Here is a 19,772-nt window from a genome sequence, read left to right as displayed (position 1 = left end):
AAAGTAATAAGCCAGTTGCCTAGAGTAATGTAAAAACTGAAGACCTTTTGTAATATTCTTTTAAAATAAGGTGTTCTTTAAAAGCTTTGGGGCATATTTGGACGGAGTTAAATGTCTTAACTAACAGTGAGGATCTGTTCGTTTCTCAGAGCGCCCAGCCCCCACCCCTGCTGTTAGCTCAGGACTTCTTCCCTAGTGCTGGGCCTTGCTAGCAGGTAATCAAGGTGGCAAACGACTGGCTCTCGCAGGAGAGGGGGAAGTTAACCACAAGTGCTCGTGTGGCATCCCTCCCCTGTCAGTCAGAAGACGAGAACTAGCTGGGCATGAAGCACTTGTGGTTTTAGTGTTAGGATGTGTGGTTAGGGGGAGAGGTTGTGAAGGCCTGTGGTTGTTACCGAATTCTTTGAAATGGAAGCATGGGTATGGGTAAGAACAAAATAAAGAACAGGAGTGAAACCTTGGGGCCCTGCGTAAAAATAAATAAATAAATAAATAAATAAATAAATAAGTAAGTAAATTCAGAGGATTAGAAAAAAAGCATTGTAATAGAGAGCATCCATTTTCCATTTTTTAATTCTCATTAGTCTTGCAGCACATTTATTCTTTATTTGTAAAGGGTAGTGGTCTAAAGAATGAGATCCTTGCAAGAACTCTGTTGTGTGTGAAGGGGACGGTGTGAATGTGGTACAGCCTTGTCTGAAATACTTGAGTTCCGTGATCCATTTGGCCAGCCCGGATACACATTTGTCTAGGGGAGAAAGAACCCAGACCAGAAAAATGAATGTTTTGTCAGGGTGGTTTGTCACGAGACTTTCTGACTCAAATAAAAAACAGTTACAGCTCAGTTTTCCAGAGATCACACATCTGGCCATTCAGCTTCTCTTAGAGCTGATAATCAGCAAATGGTCAAGGAAGGTGGCACAAGGCACATAGGGGAGCTGCCGTGACCCCACAGAGACTGTTCCTTTCTACTCGTGTACATGACTAGCAGTCTGGCTTCCTAAGGAGCCCAGGGAAGAGGTAAGACAGCAAATTTAGGATACGGTCCTGAAAGGTGAGGAGGGATGGTCTGCAGTGTTGCCTAATGAGAAAGAGGAAAAAACCCAAAAAGTAGGCATGAATTTCTCTGCGTACAAGGTCAAAATGCTTCAGTAACTCCTTAACACATCACCTTGTGATTGCAGACAGTATTGTTGTGAACAGTGACCCCACATCCCTGAGAAAAACTAAAGTTATGGCCAGCCTTCTCTGTAATGAAGATGTGTGACTTTCCATCCACAGTTATTGCAAATAGAGTAAGTTTTGGTCCTCATGGTCAACTGTTTGGGTAGTAAGCCTTCCACATTTATTGCTTCATCTTTTCATTCCATTAAAAAGTCATATGGGGTCTCTTGGGTATGTCACATGGGTCTCCTCAGAGCGGTGGGGTTGAGGCACACCTGTTCAAATGGAGGACCGGTGCAGTTTATTTGGGTTACCAGTCCAAACACAGGAGACTCACTTTTTCAGGAGCTGATCGATTGAATGATTGATGACCTAGTAAGCCTTCCCAAGTCTTCTGGCTGGACTTAACCTTCTTTTTTTTTTTAAGTTGAAGTATTTATTTTGAGAGAGGAAGAGAGTGCGAGCAGGGGAGGGAGAGAGAGGGAGAGAGGGGACAAGATCTGAAGCAGGTTCTGTGCGGACAGCAGACAGCCCGATGTGGGGCTCAAGCTCACAAGCTGTGAGATCATGACCTGAGCCGAAGATGGATGCTTAACTGCTTATCCGTCTGAGCCATCCAGGCGCCCCCGGACTTAAACCTTCTTTAACTGTCAATGTTTAATGGCAGTGTGGTTTTCCCACTTTAATACCTGAATATTTGACTTCGCATTTTGTATTGGGGAAACTTGCTACATTTCTCCTCATCACTGGGAAATAACCAAAAAGGTACTAGTGTGTATCCTATTTTATGTTTTGCATCTGTGGTTTTCATTTTTCTTAAAGTCCCCTTCTTGCCTTTTCGCTTATCCTTCAGTCTGTGATGCTAAATTGTATTCCGTCATAATGTTAAGGGACAACTTGGAGGTGGTTTCCTTGCTAAATAGCTGGGCATTATCTTTTTTTTTTTTTTTTTTTTTTAATGTTTATTTATTTTTGACAGAGAGAGAGAGAGACAGAGCATGAGCGGGGAAGGGGCAGAGAGGGAGACACAGAATCTGAAGTAGGCTCCAGGCTCTGAGCTGTCAGCACAGAGCCCGAGGTAGGGCTCGAACTCACAGACCTTGAGATCATGACCTGAGCCACCCAGGTGCCCTGGGCATTATCTTGCTTAGAGATAACTTACTGCTTATTTCCATATATCTCTTGCATTTCAGGCAAATGAAACTCTCCTACGTATGCGTATGGAGCCTAGAAATGGGAATTTAAATATTGCTGGCTGTGTGTACCACCTCACCTCGATGAATCTCTTACCTAATATTCCACTCAGGATAAAGTCTGGTTTATCTCTGCTAAAACTCAGAGATTAGAAAACAGACGTCGGCTTTTAGCAAGCCAGTGGCCTAGGAAAAAAGAGGATCGATCAGCAGCTTTGGTTATGGAGAAGGGAGACTCTGTGCCAGGGTTCACAGTGGCTTTGTATGCATTATATTCATCCTTCCATTTTCCTCCATGATTAATAGTGTGGTTGAGTGTAGACAGTAGGAGTGTCTGATGTTTATAAATTCTCACTGATTGCCATCTGAGTGATGGTCGTATAGTTGACTTTATTTTATGTGCCGTTCCTCCTGCCTTCCCCTCCCCTGCTCCCCTCCGCAGTCTGCAATAACCACTATACATCTGTGAGGTAGACAATCCATTGTAGTAGGGGGGAAGAAAAAAAAAAAAGGATTCAGGCATCTTTTTTCTTTATAGAATAGTTGCATTACCAGAATTGCCTGTACAGTTTTCAAAAGCAAATGCCACTTACCTCTTTTTGCCGGTGGACTTGGGTTTCCTTGGGTGTTTTTGCAACTCTGGGCTCCCATCCTACATCTGTCTATAAAACCCGTGTGGGCCTCAGGTCTCTCCCCTAATCCCAGAGTTGCAGAGCCTAGAGTTTAACTCCATAATTTGGAACTGACATCTGTGCTTAAGAGCGTTACCTGGCAAGACAGGATTGCTATCTCCTGTTAATAGCGAGTCCCATTGTTTAACATGGCACCAAGCAGGAGCTTTCTTCCGTTGGAACTGTCACTGTAAGATATAATGTTGGTGTTGAGATATTCTTTGGTATTAGGGCCAGCGGGCCAGGAACGCTTGAATTTTGTGTCGGATTACAACTGTCTCCTGCTACCCAGTACCTGCCGTTATCCCCAAGAGACAGTGACAAATAGGAATAAAATAGCACTGGTGAATTGAATTTGTGTCTCAACCCCAAATACTGAAAATCAGGCAGCTGGGTTGGATCAGTGGAGCATAAATAGCTTTAGCCCAAAGCAGGTCCTGACTAAGGACCTCAGTCCTGGCCTCCCTCCTCCTCCTAGCCCCCCATCATCATTTACTGTTCTCTGGCCTAGTGGCGGGACCTCCAGGCTGCAGGGACCTACTGGCAGGCCCTGAAGTTGGTTTGCTCCTGCTGCCTCATTGGGTGAGAAAAAAGGTGCAGGTTCCATCCTTGTGCTCGCGTGTGACATGACCGGGGACTGCTTGCGTGGCGAAGGGCTTTGGCCCCTCACTGCTTTAGCAGGGAAGGGAGAGAAGACAGAGCCATAATCTGTGCCAGCAAGTGCCTTGGAAGTCTTCCTGGGGAGGAGTGAAGAAAAGATAGAGGAGAGTGCTTCTTCACCCCAGAGGCTTCATAGTCAGACCCCTGATGTAAATTACTGCCCTGTTTATCCAACCTGCAGTTCAGAAGAAACGTGAAATGAAACATTCCACTTAAGAAACAAGCCTGTGTAATATCAGCAGTCTGGAGAAAGTAGCTGGCCTTTCCTCATGCACTAGTAGGATTAAGTATATTAGGAATACAATTGACATGGACATCAGTTCTCCATCGTTCGACCTACTCAAATGGTGATGTCATGACAGTGTCAATGGGATTACCTTAGTTAATTTTATTGAGCAAGAATCTGTTTCCTTCATCAGGATAAACTATTGGGCTTTGGGTTTTGTACCTTTATTTGCTTAGGAACTGAGTAATTGCCTCATAAAACAGCATGATGGTACTATTAACACTGAATTATAAGACCTGTTATTATAGAATGTGCTTCCTTAGTTGGGACAAGACTTCGTTGTTTGGTGCTTAAAATAATTAGTTTCTCCAAATGGGGTTATAATGAATAGTGTAAAATTTTACCTATTTAAAATAAAAAAGTTTACAGTCTCTTGGGTGGCTTTTATGCATCATTTGATACTTCCAGAGAAGGATTTTCTTTGGGTGGGATTGTGGGAGAGGGAAGTATATTTAATGTTCAGAATGGAGGGGTTTTAGAATGAGAAAAATATTTGTTTTCTGGCATACCCATCTGGGACAGATTTGAGACAGTCATTAAAGGATTTGTCCCACAGTTTTGCCTGGTTTGGACATTGAGTATTAAAGTGTTCATTGATCAAATATCCTTGCATTTGATATTTGGGAGGACTTTATTATGAATGACAAAAAGTTTGTGTGGCTTTATTTCTGAATGGACTTGAATGCATGTATTTGTTGTCTCTTCCTTGCACATGCTATTAAACTTTTTGTGCCATAAATTTTTAGGCATAAGTGAAGGATGTTTAAATACTTCTGAAAGAACAAATTATAATTCTGTATAGGAATTTGTTATTGTTTTTCCGACTATTGTATTGGAAAGCTAATTATTGGTACCAAGTACCATTTTGGAATGAGAGTGCACTTTGTACTGTTTTGAATACTTGTTTGAAAATCATTTATTCCGTGAAGCAAGGTAGTCTGCCTTTCAGCCCTACACTGCACAAGGTGCCTTGGGTTCTGTCTGGGATGTGGGGAAGTTCAAGATCTCCACAGCGATAAAGATATAAATACACAGCAGGTTAAATTCAATTCAAGGAAATGACGAGAGAGAGATAATTAGAACATGATTAATTACCAAATTAATGGCAAGGTCAGAAATTGTAACAATTGCAGTATAACCTTTGTTAACTTGCTTGGATTAACTGCTTATGAACAGTATTTTGATCTTAATGAAAGGGAACACCTGTTTTTATAGGTCATCCTCTTTGGCCTTGTTTTCTGTAATTAAAGATAATGATACCACCAGTTTTTGTTTGACACTTGACCTTCTCACAGTTTTGTCTAGTTTTAGATCCAAAAAGATCCCTGGGGCAGGGTAGTTGCTATTATTCATATATTTTAAAAAATTATAACTAAAAGATGAAGTCTAGGTTTAGGAGGTTATGTTCACATAGCTGCTTGGAAACTCAAGTCTGTGGTCTCCTAGTTTAGGCTGTTTTCTTGCTTTTTTGCTTTACCCTTCTTGGGGACTGACACACTTATGCAGTGCTCTAGGGGCGTCTGGGTGGCTCAGTCAGTTAGCGTCCAACTTTGGCTCAGGTCATGATCTCACGGTTCATAGGTTCGAGCCCCACGTCGGGCTCTGGGCTGAGAGCTCAGAGCCTGGAGCCTACTTCAGATTCTGTGTCTCCCTCTCTCTCTGCCCCTTCCCTGCTTGTGCTCTGTCTGTCTGTCTGTCTCTCTCTCAAAAACAAATAATAAAAAAAATAATGCAGCACTCTGTGATTACAATGATTTGATTTTCAGCTTGACTTCATCACAGTGCACTTAAATTGCTGACTTGTTAGAGATGACTTTTCGGGGTCCTGAGTCCTTTTTAAAAGATGGTGGTTCTTTTGCAGGAAGCCAGTTGAGGGAAATTCTCCATGAATGTACGTCACAATGATGATGACCGACCAAATCCCTCTGGAACTGCCACCATTGCTGAACGGAGAGGTCGCCATGATGCCTCACTTGGTGAATGGAGATGCAGCCCAGCAGGTTGGTGCAGCAAGAGGGGAATTTAAGTACAGTTGTCTGAGTGCAAAACATTAGCTCAGTCATTGTTTTTGCTTGAGATTCAGTATCTGTGATTTTGAACATTAATAGTTCCGGAGGTAGGCGGTGCTGTTGTAGAATTACTGTATGCTTTCAAAAAATATCCCATTGTGTTTTCTGAGAACAGCAAATCTGATCTCATTCAGTTAGTATTCCTGGTGAAGCGTCACAAAAATGTCTGATTTTGGAAATGAATCATTTTGAAAATATGTACAAGTCTTTGGAATAAAATGTCTGTTTATTCATGTCCTATATTATGCTTGACTGGTTTGCCTGGTTGGCCAGAGCAGGACGCTCAGAGGGAGGGTCAGGTTTTGATCTCACACAGGGCATGAGTGACCTGGGCAAGATGCACAGGCCCATGTGAACCCACTCTGGCTTCTGGGGCCTCCCTTCCATACATAGAGCCTGCTGCTCAGAAGATGATGGTACTTCTTTCCTGTAAAACTTCTTTGTCAGTATTATTGAATGCTACCGAGTAGAAAAGATGTTTCTGAACTCGTTCATGTAACGCTTGGGAAGAGAGAGATTTAAGTGGTAAGTAAAACTGTAAGGAAATTATTAGGTGAGCTGTTCTGATAACACATTGTTTTTATTGACCACAAAAACCGGGTCTGCTTAGTCTTCTATTAGATAAATAGCATTTGTCTTTGTGCCGTTCTTTAGAAGCGTGAAAGTTTTTGTCTTAGGAAAAGTAGAATTGGGAACAATTGCTTGAAAAGTATTTACCCAAACTCTGTCAATGATTCAAGTGAGTTTTAGACAGCCATTCAGGTGATGGGAGTACATGCCCATTTCCCCTCCCCGCAATCTTCCCCGGTACAGGAACACCCTTTCTCTATCATAGCCCATTCATGCGGCATCTCTGCCTCTATTGGATCTTATTTTGCTGCCTCATTTATTTATATTACTTTCTTCTTCTTTAGACCGTGACCCTCTCAAGAACAAAGAATATCTAATGGTGCTCAGTAAACGTTTGTTGGTTCAGTGAATTTCACCCCTTCTCACCTCTGATACAGGCATCTCCCTTCCTGACTCTTCAGTCTCTCTCTCTCGGTGCTGGATCATTGCCACTAAACACACCGTGGTGTCTTTTACCTCAAACGCACAAACAGCCACCCCGTTCCCCCACCCAACAAAGCCGGAGCCTCTCCCTTGACTCCACAGCCCTTCCCAGTTACCACCTCCTGTCTCGGCTCCCTCGTGGCAGGTCTCCTCTAAGCACAGCCTCGGCCCCCTTAGCTCCATTGCTCCTCAACCCCAACGTCTTCACTTGGACCTGCTACCCTCCTCTCCCCAGCCTGTCAGCAAGGCCTGTTGGCTTCATCTCAGGACCACTTGCTGAAACCATAATTTGCCACGTCCACTTCATTTCCGCTCCCACCACTGGACTCCAAGCCGACGTCTCTCACCAGGGAGGACAGTTCCTCTCACTGGTCTCTCTGCTTTTATTTTTGCCACAGAAGGTATTTGCCACACCGCCCTCGTTGGAGAGAGTTGCTGAAAAACACATGCATCACGTCAGTGCCCTGCTCAGAGCTGTCCTGTGACACCCGGAATAAAATCCGAGTGAAGGGCCATGGCCCGGCAGCCTTCTGGCTTTAGTCCTTAGCCTCTTCATCATTCTCCCCCTGATCTGCTCACGGGAAGATCTCCAGAGTGCCATGAATGGTTCAAGGTGCAGTGTCTGGTCTCCCTTCTCACTAATTAAAAGGTTTAAAAAACCCCAAGGTGCTCAAATGCGACTCAACTTGGAACGCATCTTGGGACTCAGCGTCGTCACCTAGTTCCTGTTTGCACGTGTGTACCTGGGAGACCCGAGGCCACCTACTCGTGCTGTTACTACTGTGCACCATTTATGTGTTTTGATGATTCCTTCCTCATTGCTGTGATTCAGTCTGCACAGAACACCCTCTTGTAGTTTATGAAACCTAGCACACAGAGTTTTCTAATTCGTTCTTTAGAAGTAAACTTTTTTGTACCTAGAAACGACCAGAGCCTGAAAAGACTATGATGTCCTCAGGCCATGCGGCATTTCGCTGCTCTGTGTGTCTACCTCAGCTCCAGGTAGAAGCTGCTTCATAATTTTGGTGTATCAAATCACATTTTTATTTTATTTTGTTAAAAAAAAAATTTTAATGTTTATTTTTGAGACACACACACACACACACACACACACACACACACACAGAATTGAGCGGGGGAGGGGCAGAAGAAGGAGACCCAGAATCTGAAGCAGGCTCCAGGCTCGTTTGCGAGAGCTCTCTCCTCACGGAAAGCCCTACTAATGCTTTTGAAGGCTTTTACTGCGCTGTCCCTCTGAGGCAACACTTTTTCATCTCAACGTGGACCTTTTGGAGACACAGGGCTGACTTCAGTGATGGACGTTGCAGGCGCTGCCTGGCAGGCCCTTGGGGGTGACATTTTGAGGGAGGCAGCCCTTGAGACTCCTCTCCAATTCTGCCATTCTAAAGAGCTGCCCAGTGGCCACGGGTCTGTGCCTCTGCATTTCTGCCGGGAGCGTGTATGGCGAGGCTTACCTTGTGTGTGTGTGTTTACAGCATTCTTAATACTTTGCAGCTGTGCGGAGGACATTCTAAACATTTCCGTATATGCAAAAGAACCACCACAGTTATGAGAAAGCTCCTCAGTCCCCACAGGCCTCCTCCTCCTGAGTTTTGTACTGATGATTTCTGGATTTAGTTAGTACGGGTCCTTGGCAAGATACGCGGCCCTACTCTGGCTCTCGAAATAAGAGACACTGTTAATTTTCATGATCCAAAGCTTGAAACTTTGGTCATTTTATAGAGGTAGCAGGAAAAAGATGATTCTTTTCTTAAAATGAAAAGCCACCCTCACTATCATTGAAGATGTAAGAAAACTATATATTAGCAACTAAAAAATGAACAGGAACAATGGTAAACATGGAGTGTGGACCGAAGCGACTTAACAGCTTTGCTTATGTAACAGCTTCATTGAGATATAATCCACATGCCATGTAATTTGCTTATTTAAAGTACACAATTCACTGGAATTTGCTACAGTCACAGAATTGCACAACCATGACCACAATTTTAGAACCTTCTAATCATGATACAAAGAAACCCGGTTGCAGTCACTTCCCAGGCCTTTCTTACCCATATTCCCAGGCGACCACTAATCTACCTTCTCTTTCTGTAGATAATTTGCCCGTTCTGTACCTTTCATGTAAATGAACTCGTGCTATATGTAGCCCATTGTGGCTGGCTTCTTCCACCTGGCGTAACCTTTTCAAGGTTCATCTGTGTAGCGGCATGTATCGATACGTTATGCCTTTTGTACTGGCATCATGTGGATATATTACATTTTGTTCATCCATCAGTGGATGGACATTTGGGTCGTTTCCACTATTTGCCCATTATGAATAGTACTCCTGTGAACATTTGTGTGCAAATTTTTGTGTGGATGTATATTTTCATTTCTCTTGGATATCTACCTAGGATTGAAATGGGAGCAGCTTTATTTTGAACTGTTGTTTTCTAAATAAAGTATCTCTGTTTCTGTCACTATAATTTGTTCTACCTCTGAATAGATCAGCATAGCTAAATAAAGTTTGCTTCTTTTAATATGCCTGCCAGCATACTATTATTGTGTTCTAAAAATCAGGTTTCCTGACCTGAGTTTTTGTGTATGACCATATCAATTATAGTGAATGCCCATCAATAATCAGAATATTGGTGCAAACATTTTCAGAACCTATGGTATATAAATTTAACTACCTTTGTTAGAGACTATTAGCATATTTTAGAGGTAATGTAATAGCTAGTTTTAAGCACAAAAGAGTAAGCCTCAGCCCAATTTCCAACTTTTTCTATTGGTTTAATATTTTAATAATTTCTGAAGAATTACAGCAGTCAGGGGTGCCTAGGTGGCTCAGTCGGTTGAGTGCCCGACTTCGGCTCAGGTCATGATCTCACAGTTTGTGAGTTTGAGCCCTGCGTCAGGCTCTGTGCTGACAGCTCAGAGCCTGGAGCCTGTTTTGGATTCTGTGTCTCCCTCTCTTTCTCTGCCCCTCCCCTACTCACACTCTTGTCTCTCTTGCTCTCAAAAATAAATAACATTAAAAAAAAAAAAAAAAGAATTACAGCAGTCACCAGGGTTTAAATAAGGAAACCATTAGGTTGAGAACAGAAGTGTTAACATAGAGTTTGCTGATTTGCTAACTTAATCTGTGACACTTGTAACCTAGAGGAGGGTGGAATGCCTCTTTATATTCTCGTGTTGTTGGTGACTCTTCTCATATATGTGTTCATGAAGGGGTCAGTGGGGATGGGTTAGATGCCCCTCTGTCCTACTGTTCTTTGAGGGAAACTAGCAAATGTTTGGTAGCCATGTTATATTTCTTATGTCTTTCTCTACCCCGCCCCGCTTTAAGCTTGCACAGTATTAATTGCTAATGAGTGTTCTTAATGCCTCTTCTTCAGGAAGTAGATCTCCTTAAATGTAAACAGAAAATTTGTTTCTCCTTCCAGTTCAGGATAACCTGTAAACAGGCTTGCCCTGGAAGACAGGTTAAAGTACCTCAGCCATGTCCATAGTTCTCTTGACTTTGCCTGTTCCTTTTGATCAGCATTCAGCATGTCATTTTATCAAGACTGAGTTCCCCGTGCCGCGCCCCCCCCCCCCCCCCCCCCTTTGTTTCTTCTTTTCGAAAGCCTTTGTTTCCACTAGACAGAATACACAGCCAGAGATTTCCTGGAGCATTCTTTTGAGTACACATTTCCAGACAGCACGTTAAACATATTAAAACTTTCCACGTTCAGATGGTGCTCGTCATCGGCGTGTCTTTTACATCAAATGTGCCTTTCCTTCTAATCCAGTGACCCTTTCTGTTCTGGTTGATGTCTTCTTAATAACTTTTCCTTGATGGCTTCCCTTCGTGCATTCAGTGGTTCAAATCCTCTCACCATGCAGGTTTACTCTTTAAATATCCTGATAGCCACCGTGTCAGGGAGACACAGAGAGTGTTTTACAATCAGTACAGCGGAGACAAATGGATAAACAGTTCTTGGGAAGTTTGCCCGGGAAACAGAAAGATACTCAAATGAGAATGGGACCGGTGGTGAAAATAGAGGCTGCAGCTATTATTGCTGAGCAATGTTACATAACAGCTCTTTTTACGACAGAATCCTATTTAGAGGCTGGGGCTCGGGTCAAAGATAGAGAGGTAGGTTGGTCAAGTGTTGGGTTTGGGAAACTCAGCGTGGGGCAGCTGGGTCTCAGGGCAGACTCTTCGGCATTCAGGTGTAGAAGTGCACAAGTTGTGCACAGATGTTGAAAGAAAATGGTTACCGCAAGCTGCCATCCAAGTTCTCTCTACCCCTCACACATAACAATGCCGCAGGTGTCAAGGGACTGCGGTCATCTTTTCTTGGAGATTTGGGGTAGAAAGGAGGAGAGAGAGGGTAGGATTTACGACTGAATTTAAGGAGTGACTCAGTAATAGATTTGTTCGTTTTAATTTTTTTTTTTTTTTAACATTTATTTACTTTTGAGACAGAGAGAGACAGAGCATGAATGGGGGAGGGTCAGAGAGAGAGGGAGACACAGAATTGGAAACAGGCTCCAGGCTCTGAGCTGTCAGCACAGAGCCCGATGTGGGGCTTGAACTCACAGACCGTGAGATCATGACCTAGCTGAAGTCGGACACTTAACCGACTGAGCCACCCAGGCGCCCCTGTATTTGTTCGTTTTAATAAGTATTTGTCCCATGTGTTCTGTCCCAGCATTGCCCTAGGTGCTGGTAGGTGCTGGCAATGCAAAGATGAATGTGACTGTTCTGGCCCTGAAGGAAGGAGTGATCGAGTTGGGGAGCAAAACGTGGTTTACCAAAATAAAGAGGCTGTATTTATACATGTGTAGAGCCACAGGAGAAGTGCTTGGACTGCAGAATATGTCCGTGCCCTGGGAGCGCAGGGGAGGGGTGGACCGGGAGTGGAATAGGCGGGCAGGAAGACCGACCTGGCTAGGAAGAGTGTCTGTGGGGAGGCTGAGCCTGAACAGACACCTCACTTGAAGCGAAGTCTGGGACTGTTACTCAGCTTTGCGTATCAGGTAATCGGGTTCTGTTTTATGAAGTGATGCTGCTCTGTAGGGATAGTATATTCAGGGGAGGGCTAATGTCAGCGGTGCTCCAAACTGCATCTGCACATTCTACCCTCTCTTTTCTGGCGACTTTGCTCTTCAGTGCTCTTGTCAGTGCATCTTTTTGTCCCTCCGATGCATCCAGTGTGGCTGTGCGTCCCATGATGTCCTTCAGAATTACTGACCCCATAGAGATGCAGAGTGGGGGCACCTCTCCCCCCAGAGCTACCTTCCAGCAGCACAGGCAGCCACCCCTGCTTCTGAGGGCCTGCTTTCAGCTGTAAAAAAAAAAAGGTGTGAGTTTATCCAGGTCTGTGGTCTGGTTTGACAATCCTCTCTGCCTTAGGTTTGCCAGTTTTGCTCACTACAAAGGCTTCTGAAAAGTCATAGCCTATGCATAATCTCTGTCTCATAAAGGAAAATGTTGATGCTATATTATCAGAGGCTGTTGTTATATGTGGCACCCCACGATAATTACAGCATATGACATGTAATTATGACAGCTCTGAGCTGTCTGGGTTGAGAGACACTTCAGAATTTAATTAGCCAAAGGCAATAATAATGAGACAAAACGTAGGCCGTATCCTTCAAATGGGAGAAAATTGAGCTGCCTTCAAAAAGGAGAGGATTAAGGGAGAACACTGGAGTGGGTAAGTTGCATTGCAAAACAACGGCAATTTTAAAACTCTACGGTGGTTTTAACATTATGACTGTTTTCAGTTTACTGCAATGTTTGACCGTCTGGCTGCACTGTAAACTCCAGGAGAGCAGGGACCGTGTCTCTTTTTCACACACCACGCCTGGCGTCTGAGGTAGCACTCGGTAAATCCTTCAGAATGGGTGAAGGATGAGTGAAATGAGCAAATTTAATTCGTCTAAACCAGGGCTTGAAAACAGGCTACTTGTTGCATCTGTCATACAGGGCCTCCTCCACCCCCCCCCTTCTTTGTAATTGATACAATTATTGAAAAAATAATTAGGTTGCCGGTACTTAAAAATTGGAAGATTTACATAAAATTCTGGATCTTTCTATGTATCTGGAAATCCCAGAAGATCTGATGACACTGGGCTGGTCTTCCCACTTGGCAACAATGACTGGCAGAAAATGGCAACTGCCCGCGTTAGATGGGGGACCGTCTTTCTCAGGCCCCACTCTGTCCACTTCACTTGGTTTCCGCACTCGCCCGGGTGCTATGGCCATCCGAGTTGGAACCTGGAAACTGTCAACCTTTTTACCTTTGAAATTGCATCCTGTGTTCATGCAGTTCATGTTTTAAATAGAGCAAAAATGTTTGACTTTTCAGGCACACTCATTTTTGTATCCTACTTACGAAGTGATTTTTCAGCCTCTTAGTTTTCTACTTACGACTTGTGAAATGAACTGCTGGGGGCTTTAGTTCACCTGGCTTTGTGGGAGGGTTTCAATTAAATGTCTTACAAGTTAGGACCCACGTATTGTTTTCTTTGGCCTCTGCTTTTCGGTGAGCAGAACTTGGGCCCCCAATCAGTGCCACATTGAGAGCTCCCCCAAAGCATCGGAAGGGCAGAAGGAACAACCCGGCGCCTTGGTTTTTACTGTTTACAGACCAGTTAGGGACATTAAACACAGATGCAAGCTATCATCGTTCCAAGGGCAGAGATGCAGATACTTGTGTTTATAATCTTGCTTTTCAGTCTCCAAGAATTGAGGCTTCTTGAAATAGAATCTTTTCAAAGCAGACTTTTCCTGGTTATTACCTAGATGGGGCATTTCGTACCATTTCTGTATTAACTTTCTCCTTGGATAAGATTAAATATGATAGTTTTCCGACCTCTAATGTCTATTTTCTTTTGCAAATGTGTATGTGTCATGTTAAATGTGACGTGACAGCCATTGCTGTATCACACAGTGCAGTAAAAATAATATATATACACACACAGAGGAAGCAAAGATCCGTCTGCATGTGTTAAGACATATGTTTGCATATAGCCATTTTCATGTTGGCAGACTTTTCTCTTTTTTGTTCAAACGATTGGTTTTAAAAGTAAGATTATATAGAAATGATATATACAAGACAATAGTGAGCAAGCTGCATAAAATTAGTAACATGAATCTTTACGTTCCAAATGCTTATGTAAAAATTAAACAGCCTACCGAGAAGCCAGTTGCTCAAGTGACAACAGTATTGTAACTAGGTTACAATTCTGGGTTTAGCTACCTTCAGACTCCATTTATTTCCCCATTTAAATTGGGGTTGGCCAGAATTAGGTGCCTCTTAGTAATTTTCCAGCCAGCTCTACGTTTCGAATAAACTGAAGCTGAACTGTAGTGGGCCTCCAGAAAAAACAGAATTCGTGTGCCATTTTCGTATTCATTCCTACTTCGCTATTGCTTCTCTGCCCTGGGCCTTTTTCCTTAATAGGCGACCATCAGATCAGATCATTGCTGGAAGGGAATGTGTTTTATGGGCAGCAGGTGTGTTTGGCGTGATCATTAATTGGAATAATTTGACCCTGCCTCTCCTGGATCCACTCTTTATTGCCCATTTCTTGCTCCTTGCGGTAGAGTAGGTGTGCGTTTGGATAAAGTGGACAGCCTCCATTTAGAAAATTCCTTTGCTGAGGGTTTCTGCTTGGCAAATAATTGGGCAGTTAAATGGAGACAGCACAGAGCTGGAGCGGACTGTCTAGCTTTGGGGGCAGGTTGACGAGAAAGTATATATGTCAGTAAAGCTGTCATCAGGGTTCCATTGCTATTATTTTCAAGACATGGAAATTAAATCATGTGAGCCAAACTTTAGATTTGGAGAGTAACGGACTTGCGCTTGTTACCTAGTTATGTTATATGACTTAATTTTTAAGAGGTATCGTTAAAATGTTCTTGTGTTTTCTGAGTAGTTAGAAAAATTCAGCACCGACTGAAGTGTGTTACTACTTCAGACAGAAATTTCTTTGGTCTTTGTGGGAATGTTGAGTTCTAGCTTATGGGAGAAACTCTGACACACTGAAGCATGTGCTTTGCTCAGCGATGTTGTTCGGTAGCTGAACCAGCCAGAGTCGTGTACCTCATACATCTGTCCTGATTTCACCGTTTTACTTTTTGTTTTGCATTGTCAGAATGGGCCTGTTTGAGACCCATCTTTCTTCTCCTTACCTTGCAAAAAGTCCATATGAAGAGTATCTTTTTGGAATGACTGTTCTGTTGATGATTTATTTGGTGACTTCAGTCATGACTGAAAATAAAAGTAATATAAAATGTGAATATACTAGGAATTACGAAGGAATGGCAGCCATAGGTTTCTTTTGGGGGTTGTGATGGGAAATCAGACCTTAGGCTTATGTATACCCTGTCTGTGAATAATACCTATTTTAAAGACCCAGGGAATCCACTGAGGGTGGAGTTGGGTGATAGAGGACATTATCCCTTAGTAGGTGGGGGTTCACATCCAATTTACTTCTCAGGAGTCTCCATTGTCTCTTATTTATTTATTTAGTTTTTTAGAGAGAGTGAGCTCATGAGCTAGGGAGGAGCAGAGGGAGAGGGAAAAGAGAGAGAATCTTAAGCAGCTTCCATGCTCAGTGTGGAGTCTGATTAGGGACTCCATTTACAACCCTGGGATCCTGACCTGAGCCGAAACCAAGAGCTGGACGCTCAACGGACCGAGCCACCCAGGCGCTCCCATGTTCTCATTTTTAAAGTCGTTTCCTCAAGGTCAGGCACTGAAGAGTTTTCCCATTTTTTTATTGGCGGCCTTCGCACATCACTGCTTCTTCAAGCTGCCTTGGGACTTCGAAGAGCCTCTCTTCGGGAGACCAGAAGGTAGGCACTACGTACACCAGCTTTACATGCTCCGCCTTTGGACCGGAGCTTTGTTACAGAGGCTCCTTCTGTATTGATTACTCCAACACTAAGGGGCAAGTATGGGATAAAAGATTCTGTAAGTTTGCCTTTTCCAGAGATTTCAGTGCCTTAACAGTGTAAAAGATTCATTAAAGGTCAGATATTTGACATTGAAAGAATTCTGAGTATCTGAGTTTTTGGCATTTACTTCAATCTTAAATGTTACTTTGTAAGCTTACTGATCACCAGAAGGCTTTTGGTCTCCACTATGGTGGAGTGGATCTTTCTTAGTGGGCCGTCTGTTGAATTGTTGGAAACAATGGCTTTTGATATTTTGATTTCTTTGTTCCCTTTGTGCTGGAGGAGGGGGGTGAATGATAACTGCCTGAGGGCTTCTTAGGTGCCCGGGGGAGTTGGTGCTAGGGGCTTACATACATCGTTTTCATCCAGTAATCATACACCCTGTAAGGTGCTGATCATTTTTCCAGACAGAACTGGTGGCAAAAAAGGTTCAGTACCTGCAGCTGGATTTGAACCCATTTAGAACCTACCTTTCGAAAAGGGTGTAGAGTTGCTTGGGTTAGGGATGTCTCATTGTCTTCTTGTTCAGGTAAACAGTTGGGAGAGACCTGGGACCAGTTTTACCTGATAGTCCATGATAAAGTTCATTGGGAAGAGTATTCCTGTTATCTTATATGATGATGTTCACACGAGCTCTGGAAGGTGGCAGTGATTCTGGGCCTAGAGCTTCTGAAGCTTGCAGGCCACGTGGTAGTGGTGGTGTCTTAGGCCTGGAGGAGGAGTTGGGAGTGAAGTCATCTTAGGCCCAGATCACCAGAGCCCCTCCCTTTCTTTCCTTAGGGGGATAGTTCTTTCCCTGAGATTTGCAGCAGAGGCGTGGTTCCCTCTGGGGTCACAGCTGTGGACAGAGACAGTGGTGACCAAAGAAGGGAAGCAGGGGTTCCTTGTCCCTAGGAGCAAGGAGATGACCTTTTTGTCTGCCCTCTTTTCCTCCCAAACCCAGCCTTTCGTTTTCATTCAAAAATTACATCACCCCAGAGGCACAGTTTTTTTGTGTCTGAAGAAATCTAACAACTTCTTGTAAGACTCGAATCTATTACATTGTTTGTTTTTCATTCTGAATCTATGATTGTTTCTCTTAACTGAGGTCGAAACTGCAAGCGCAAAACACCCCAAGTTTATTCTTCAAGGAGAAAGAAAAGGGCCACTTTGCTCCGTGAGCATTCCTTAGATCTCTCACCTCTGCTTACTCTGATTCTCAGGGGGAATACAGAATGAAGTGTCATGCCGTATTTGTACCACGAGCCACGAAACGGCACCCATTTGCTTGCCAGTTCCTCGTTTTCTTTGTTTCAGATTGATGAAGGGCTGCTTGGACTTAGTCTCTCCTCAAGATGTTAATTATATGTTTCAAAATCATGTGTTCTGTTAAAAATCACTTACGCATAGCCTTGGAAAGAGAACTGGAGGCAGGGAGTTGCTTCAGGGGTGCAGAATATTGTTTTGGAGGCCTTGGGAAATAAATCTTAAGAGTTAGTTCATTTACCACCAAGACATATTTAGTCAGTGTATATAAACAAAAGAAGTCACAGTGTGCCTGGACATTATTTGTCCCAGATGGAGTTTAAACTTGGCTCATTATACTGCACTGATGTCATGGTGCATAAACTGGCCCCGAATTAGAGCCGCGCATTGAATCTGCTGTGTACTTGTATGTGCTGAGGGCGGGTGAGGAGGAGGGGAGGGGCCGGCTGGAAAATCTTTGTCACATTTTTCCTCCGTTGTCTGCAGAGACTAGTGTCAGTCCTGAATTTGGACTTGGTGCAGAATGAGGGAAGAATTGGAATAATCTGTTCATTTGTACAGATCGGTATGTGTATGCACTCGGGGATATCGTTATTCCAAGACTAAGAGTACAAATGCTCTGAGCTTTCCAACAGTTGCTTACAAAGCTCTGATATTAAGATCTAGAAAGGAAAATCTTAAAGCATTTTTGAAGAGCGTTTTTCAGTCTGTTTGTCTTGAAACCTTAAATCTGGACAGTTTCTTTAAACTTTTTAATGGTTTTAAGTATCCAGCTGTATAATTCTGTTTCCCTGGAATGTATGGTGGATAACCTCTCAAGCTACTTGCTTAAGTGTTTAAAAAGGCAAATGCCTGATGCTCCTTGGAGAATGTGGCCAAGTTTAATTCTTCCTGTGTGTTTTGAGAAGGCAGCTTGTGGGTCAGAGAAGGGTCTTCTGGAGTTCTGAGCAGTTAATAGGAAATTTCCACATACTGTGGTGTTACTTTATTACTTTTTATTGCTGACTTTCATTATGATAATCTTAATTAGATGCATTTCCAAGTAATTCAAACCATTTTGTAGGCGTAAAGGGCTTAGATTTCAGAACTTCTGTGAATGGATTCCAAAGTCCCTGTTATTGCCCGAATCCACGGAAACTGAACAGACACCGGAATTCAAATGAGTTGGGAGGTGAATTTTTAAGGAAAGCCAGAATGTTTCTCAAACAAAATCTGGTCAGAGGTGAGAATTGGCTGGTTTTAGATTTTCTTTTTTTTGAGAAGATTAAATGCAGATTCAGTTAAAAAAATTATATATATATATTTATATAGTATATATTAATATATATTATATTTATATATTAACATATACTATATAAATATATTATATTTTATATTTATAAAATATAATAAAATTATTATACAATAAAATATATACTATATATTATATATAATAAATATTTATTATTTATTATAAATATTATATAATAAAATATATAATATAAAATTTTATATTTATAAAATATATTGTATTTTCTAATATATAAATATAATTATATATTTATATATAAATATAATATATTAATATATAAATATATTTATATATAAATATATTAATATATTAATATATTAATATATATTATGTATATTAATATATATATATATTTTTTCTTCAGAGGCCACATTTTTTTCTTAGAGGTTTGTTACTGGTAGAAATTTGAAGACAAGAGGAATTAATAGTTATTTATTGAGTACATATTATGTGTAAGCCTTGTACCAGGGCTGCATTAGGGTTGCTCTTTTCCTTAAGTGCACATAATATGAGGTATTATCTCTCGTGTGTGTGTGTGTGTGTGTGTGTATGAGTGAGGAAATACAGGGCTAGAAAGGTTAAGTGCCTTGTGTAGCAGAGTGGGACTCAAGTGCCATCTATCTGGTTTGCTCTTCTCACTGTGCAGCTTGGTTTTCTTGGCTGATTTTTTAAAATGAACTGAAATTAAAATAAGATGAGCAGAGAGTGACTTAACTACTCAGTGTTTACACGCTAGCATGTTATTTAGAAGACAGCTGTGGCCTGAGTTCCATTTCATTTTACCTCACCATACAGTATGGCAGGAAAAGACACTTAAACGTGTAGAAGAAGTATGTGCCATTGTATATTTATTTTTTTAATCTAAAATTTCTTAAGATTGGTTTATCTAATTTAAAGATGGCATTGTAGGTGTGATATGGTTTTATCTAAAATTCTGAGTCCTTAACTTATTCTTCAAAACTTTTTGTGGATGTACAGTACGCTGAAAGGCAAACTTTAACTTCAAGATTTAAAAAGTGAATGGACTAGTGTGAAATGGAATTCTTTAGGAATCAGCAAGTAGATGTTTTGGGGAGATGATTCACTTTGGGCCCTTGAATCCTAATTCTGTTTCCCAATATCCTACCAGTCCTACTTGTCCTTTTCTTTTCTTTGTTTTTTTTTTTTTTAATTTTTTAATG

The 19,772-nt window shown here is 42.1% G+C and overlaps 1 protein-coding gene across 6 annotated transcripts in view; it reads left to right on the top strand.

Moving 5' to 3' along the window:
* The window catches only part of FNDC3B (fibronectin type III domain containing 3B), a 358,808-nt gene that overhangs the window by 71,516 nt on the left and 267,520 nt on the right, over positions 1-19,772 (top strand). For all 6 annotated transcript variants that reach the window (XM_053903638.1, XM_053903637.1, XM_019463183.2 and 3 more), the window contains exon 2: positions 5,836-5,974. In XM_053903638.1, the coding sequence (XP_053759613.1) occupies positions 5,860-5,974 (115 nt within the window). In that variant the 5' untranslated portion in view covers positions 5,836-5,859. The remainder of the gene's footprint in view (positions 1-5,835; positions 5,975-19,772) is intronic.

Source organism: Panthera pardus, unplaced genomic scaffold (assembly GCF_024362965.1).
Source record: "Panthera pardus isolate Hobbes unplaced genomic scaffold, ASM2436296v1 HiC_scaffold_16, whole genome shotgun sequence".
Taxonomy (NCBI): Eukaryota; Metazoa; Chordata; class Mammalia; order Carnivora; family Felidae; genus Panthera; species Panthera pardus.
This window is presented reverse-complemented; position numbering and strand designations above follow the sequence as displayed.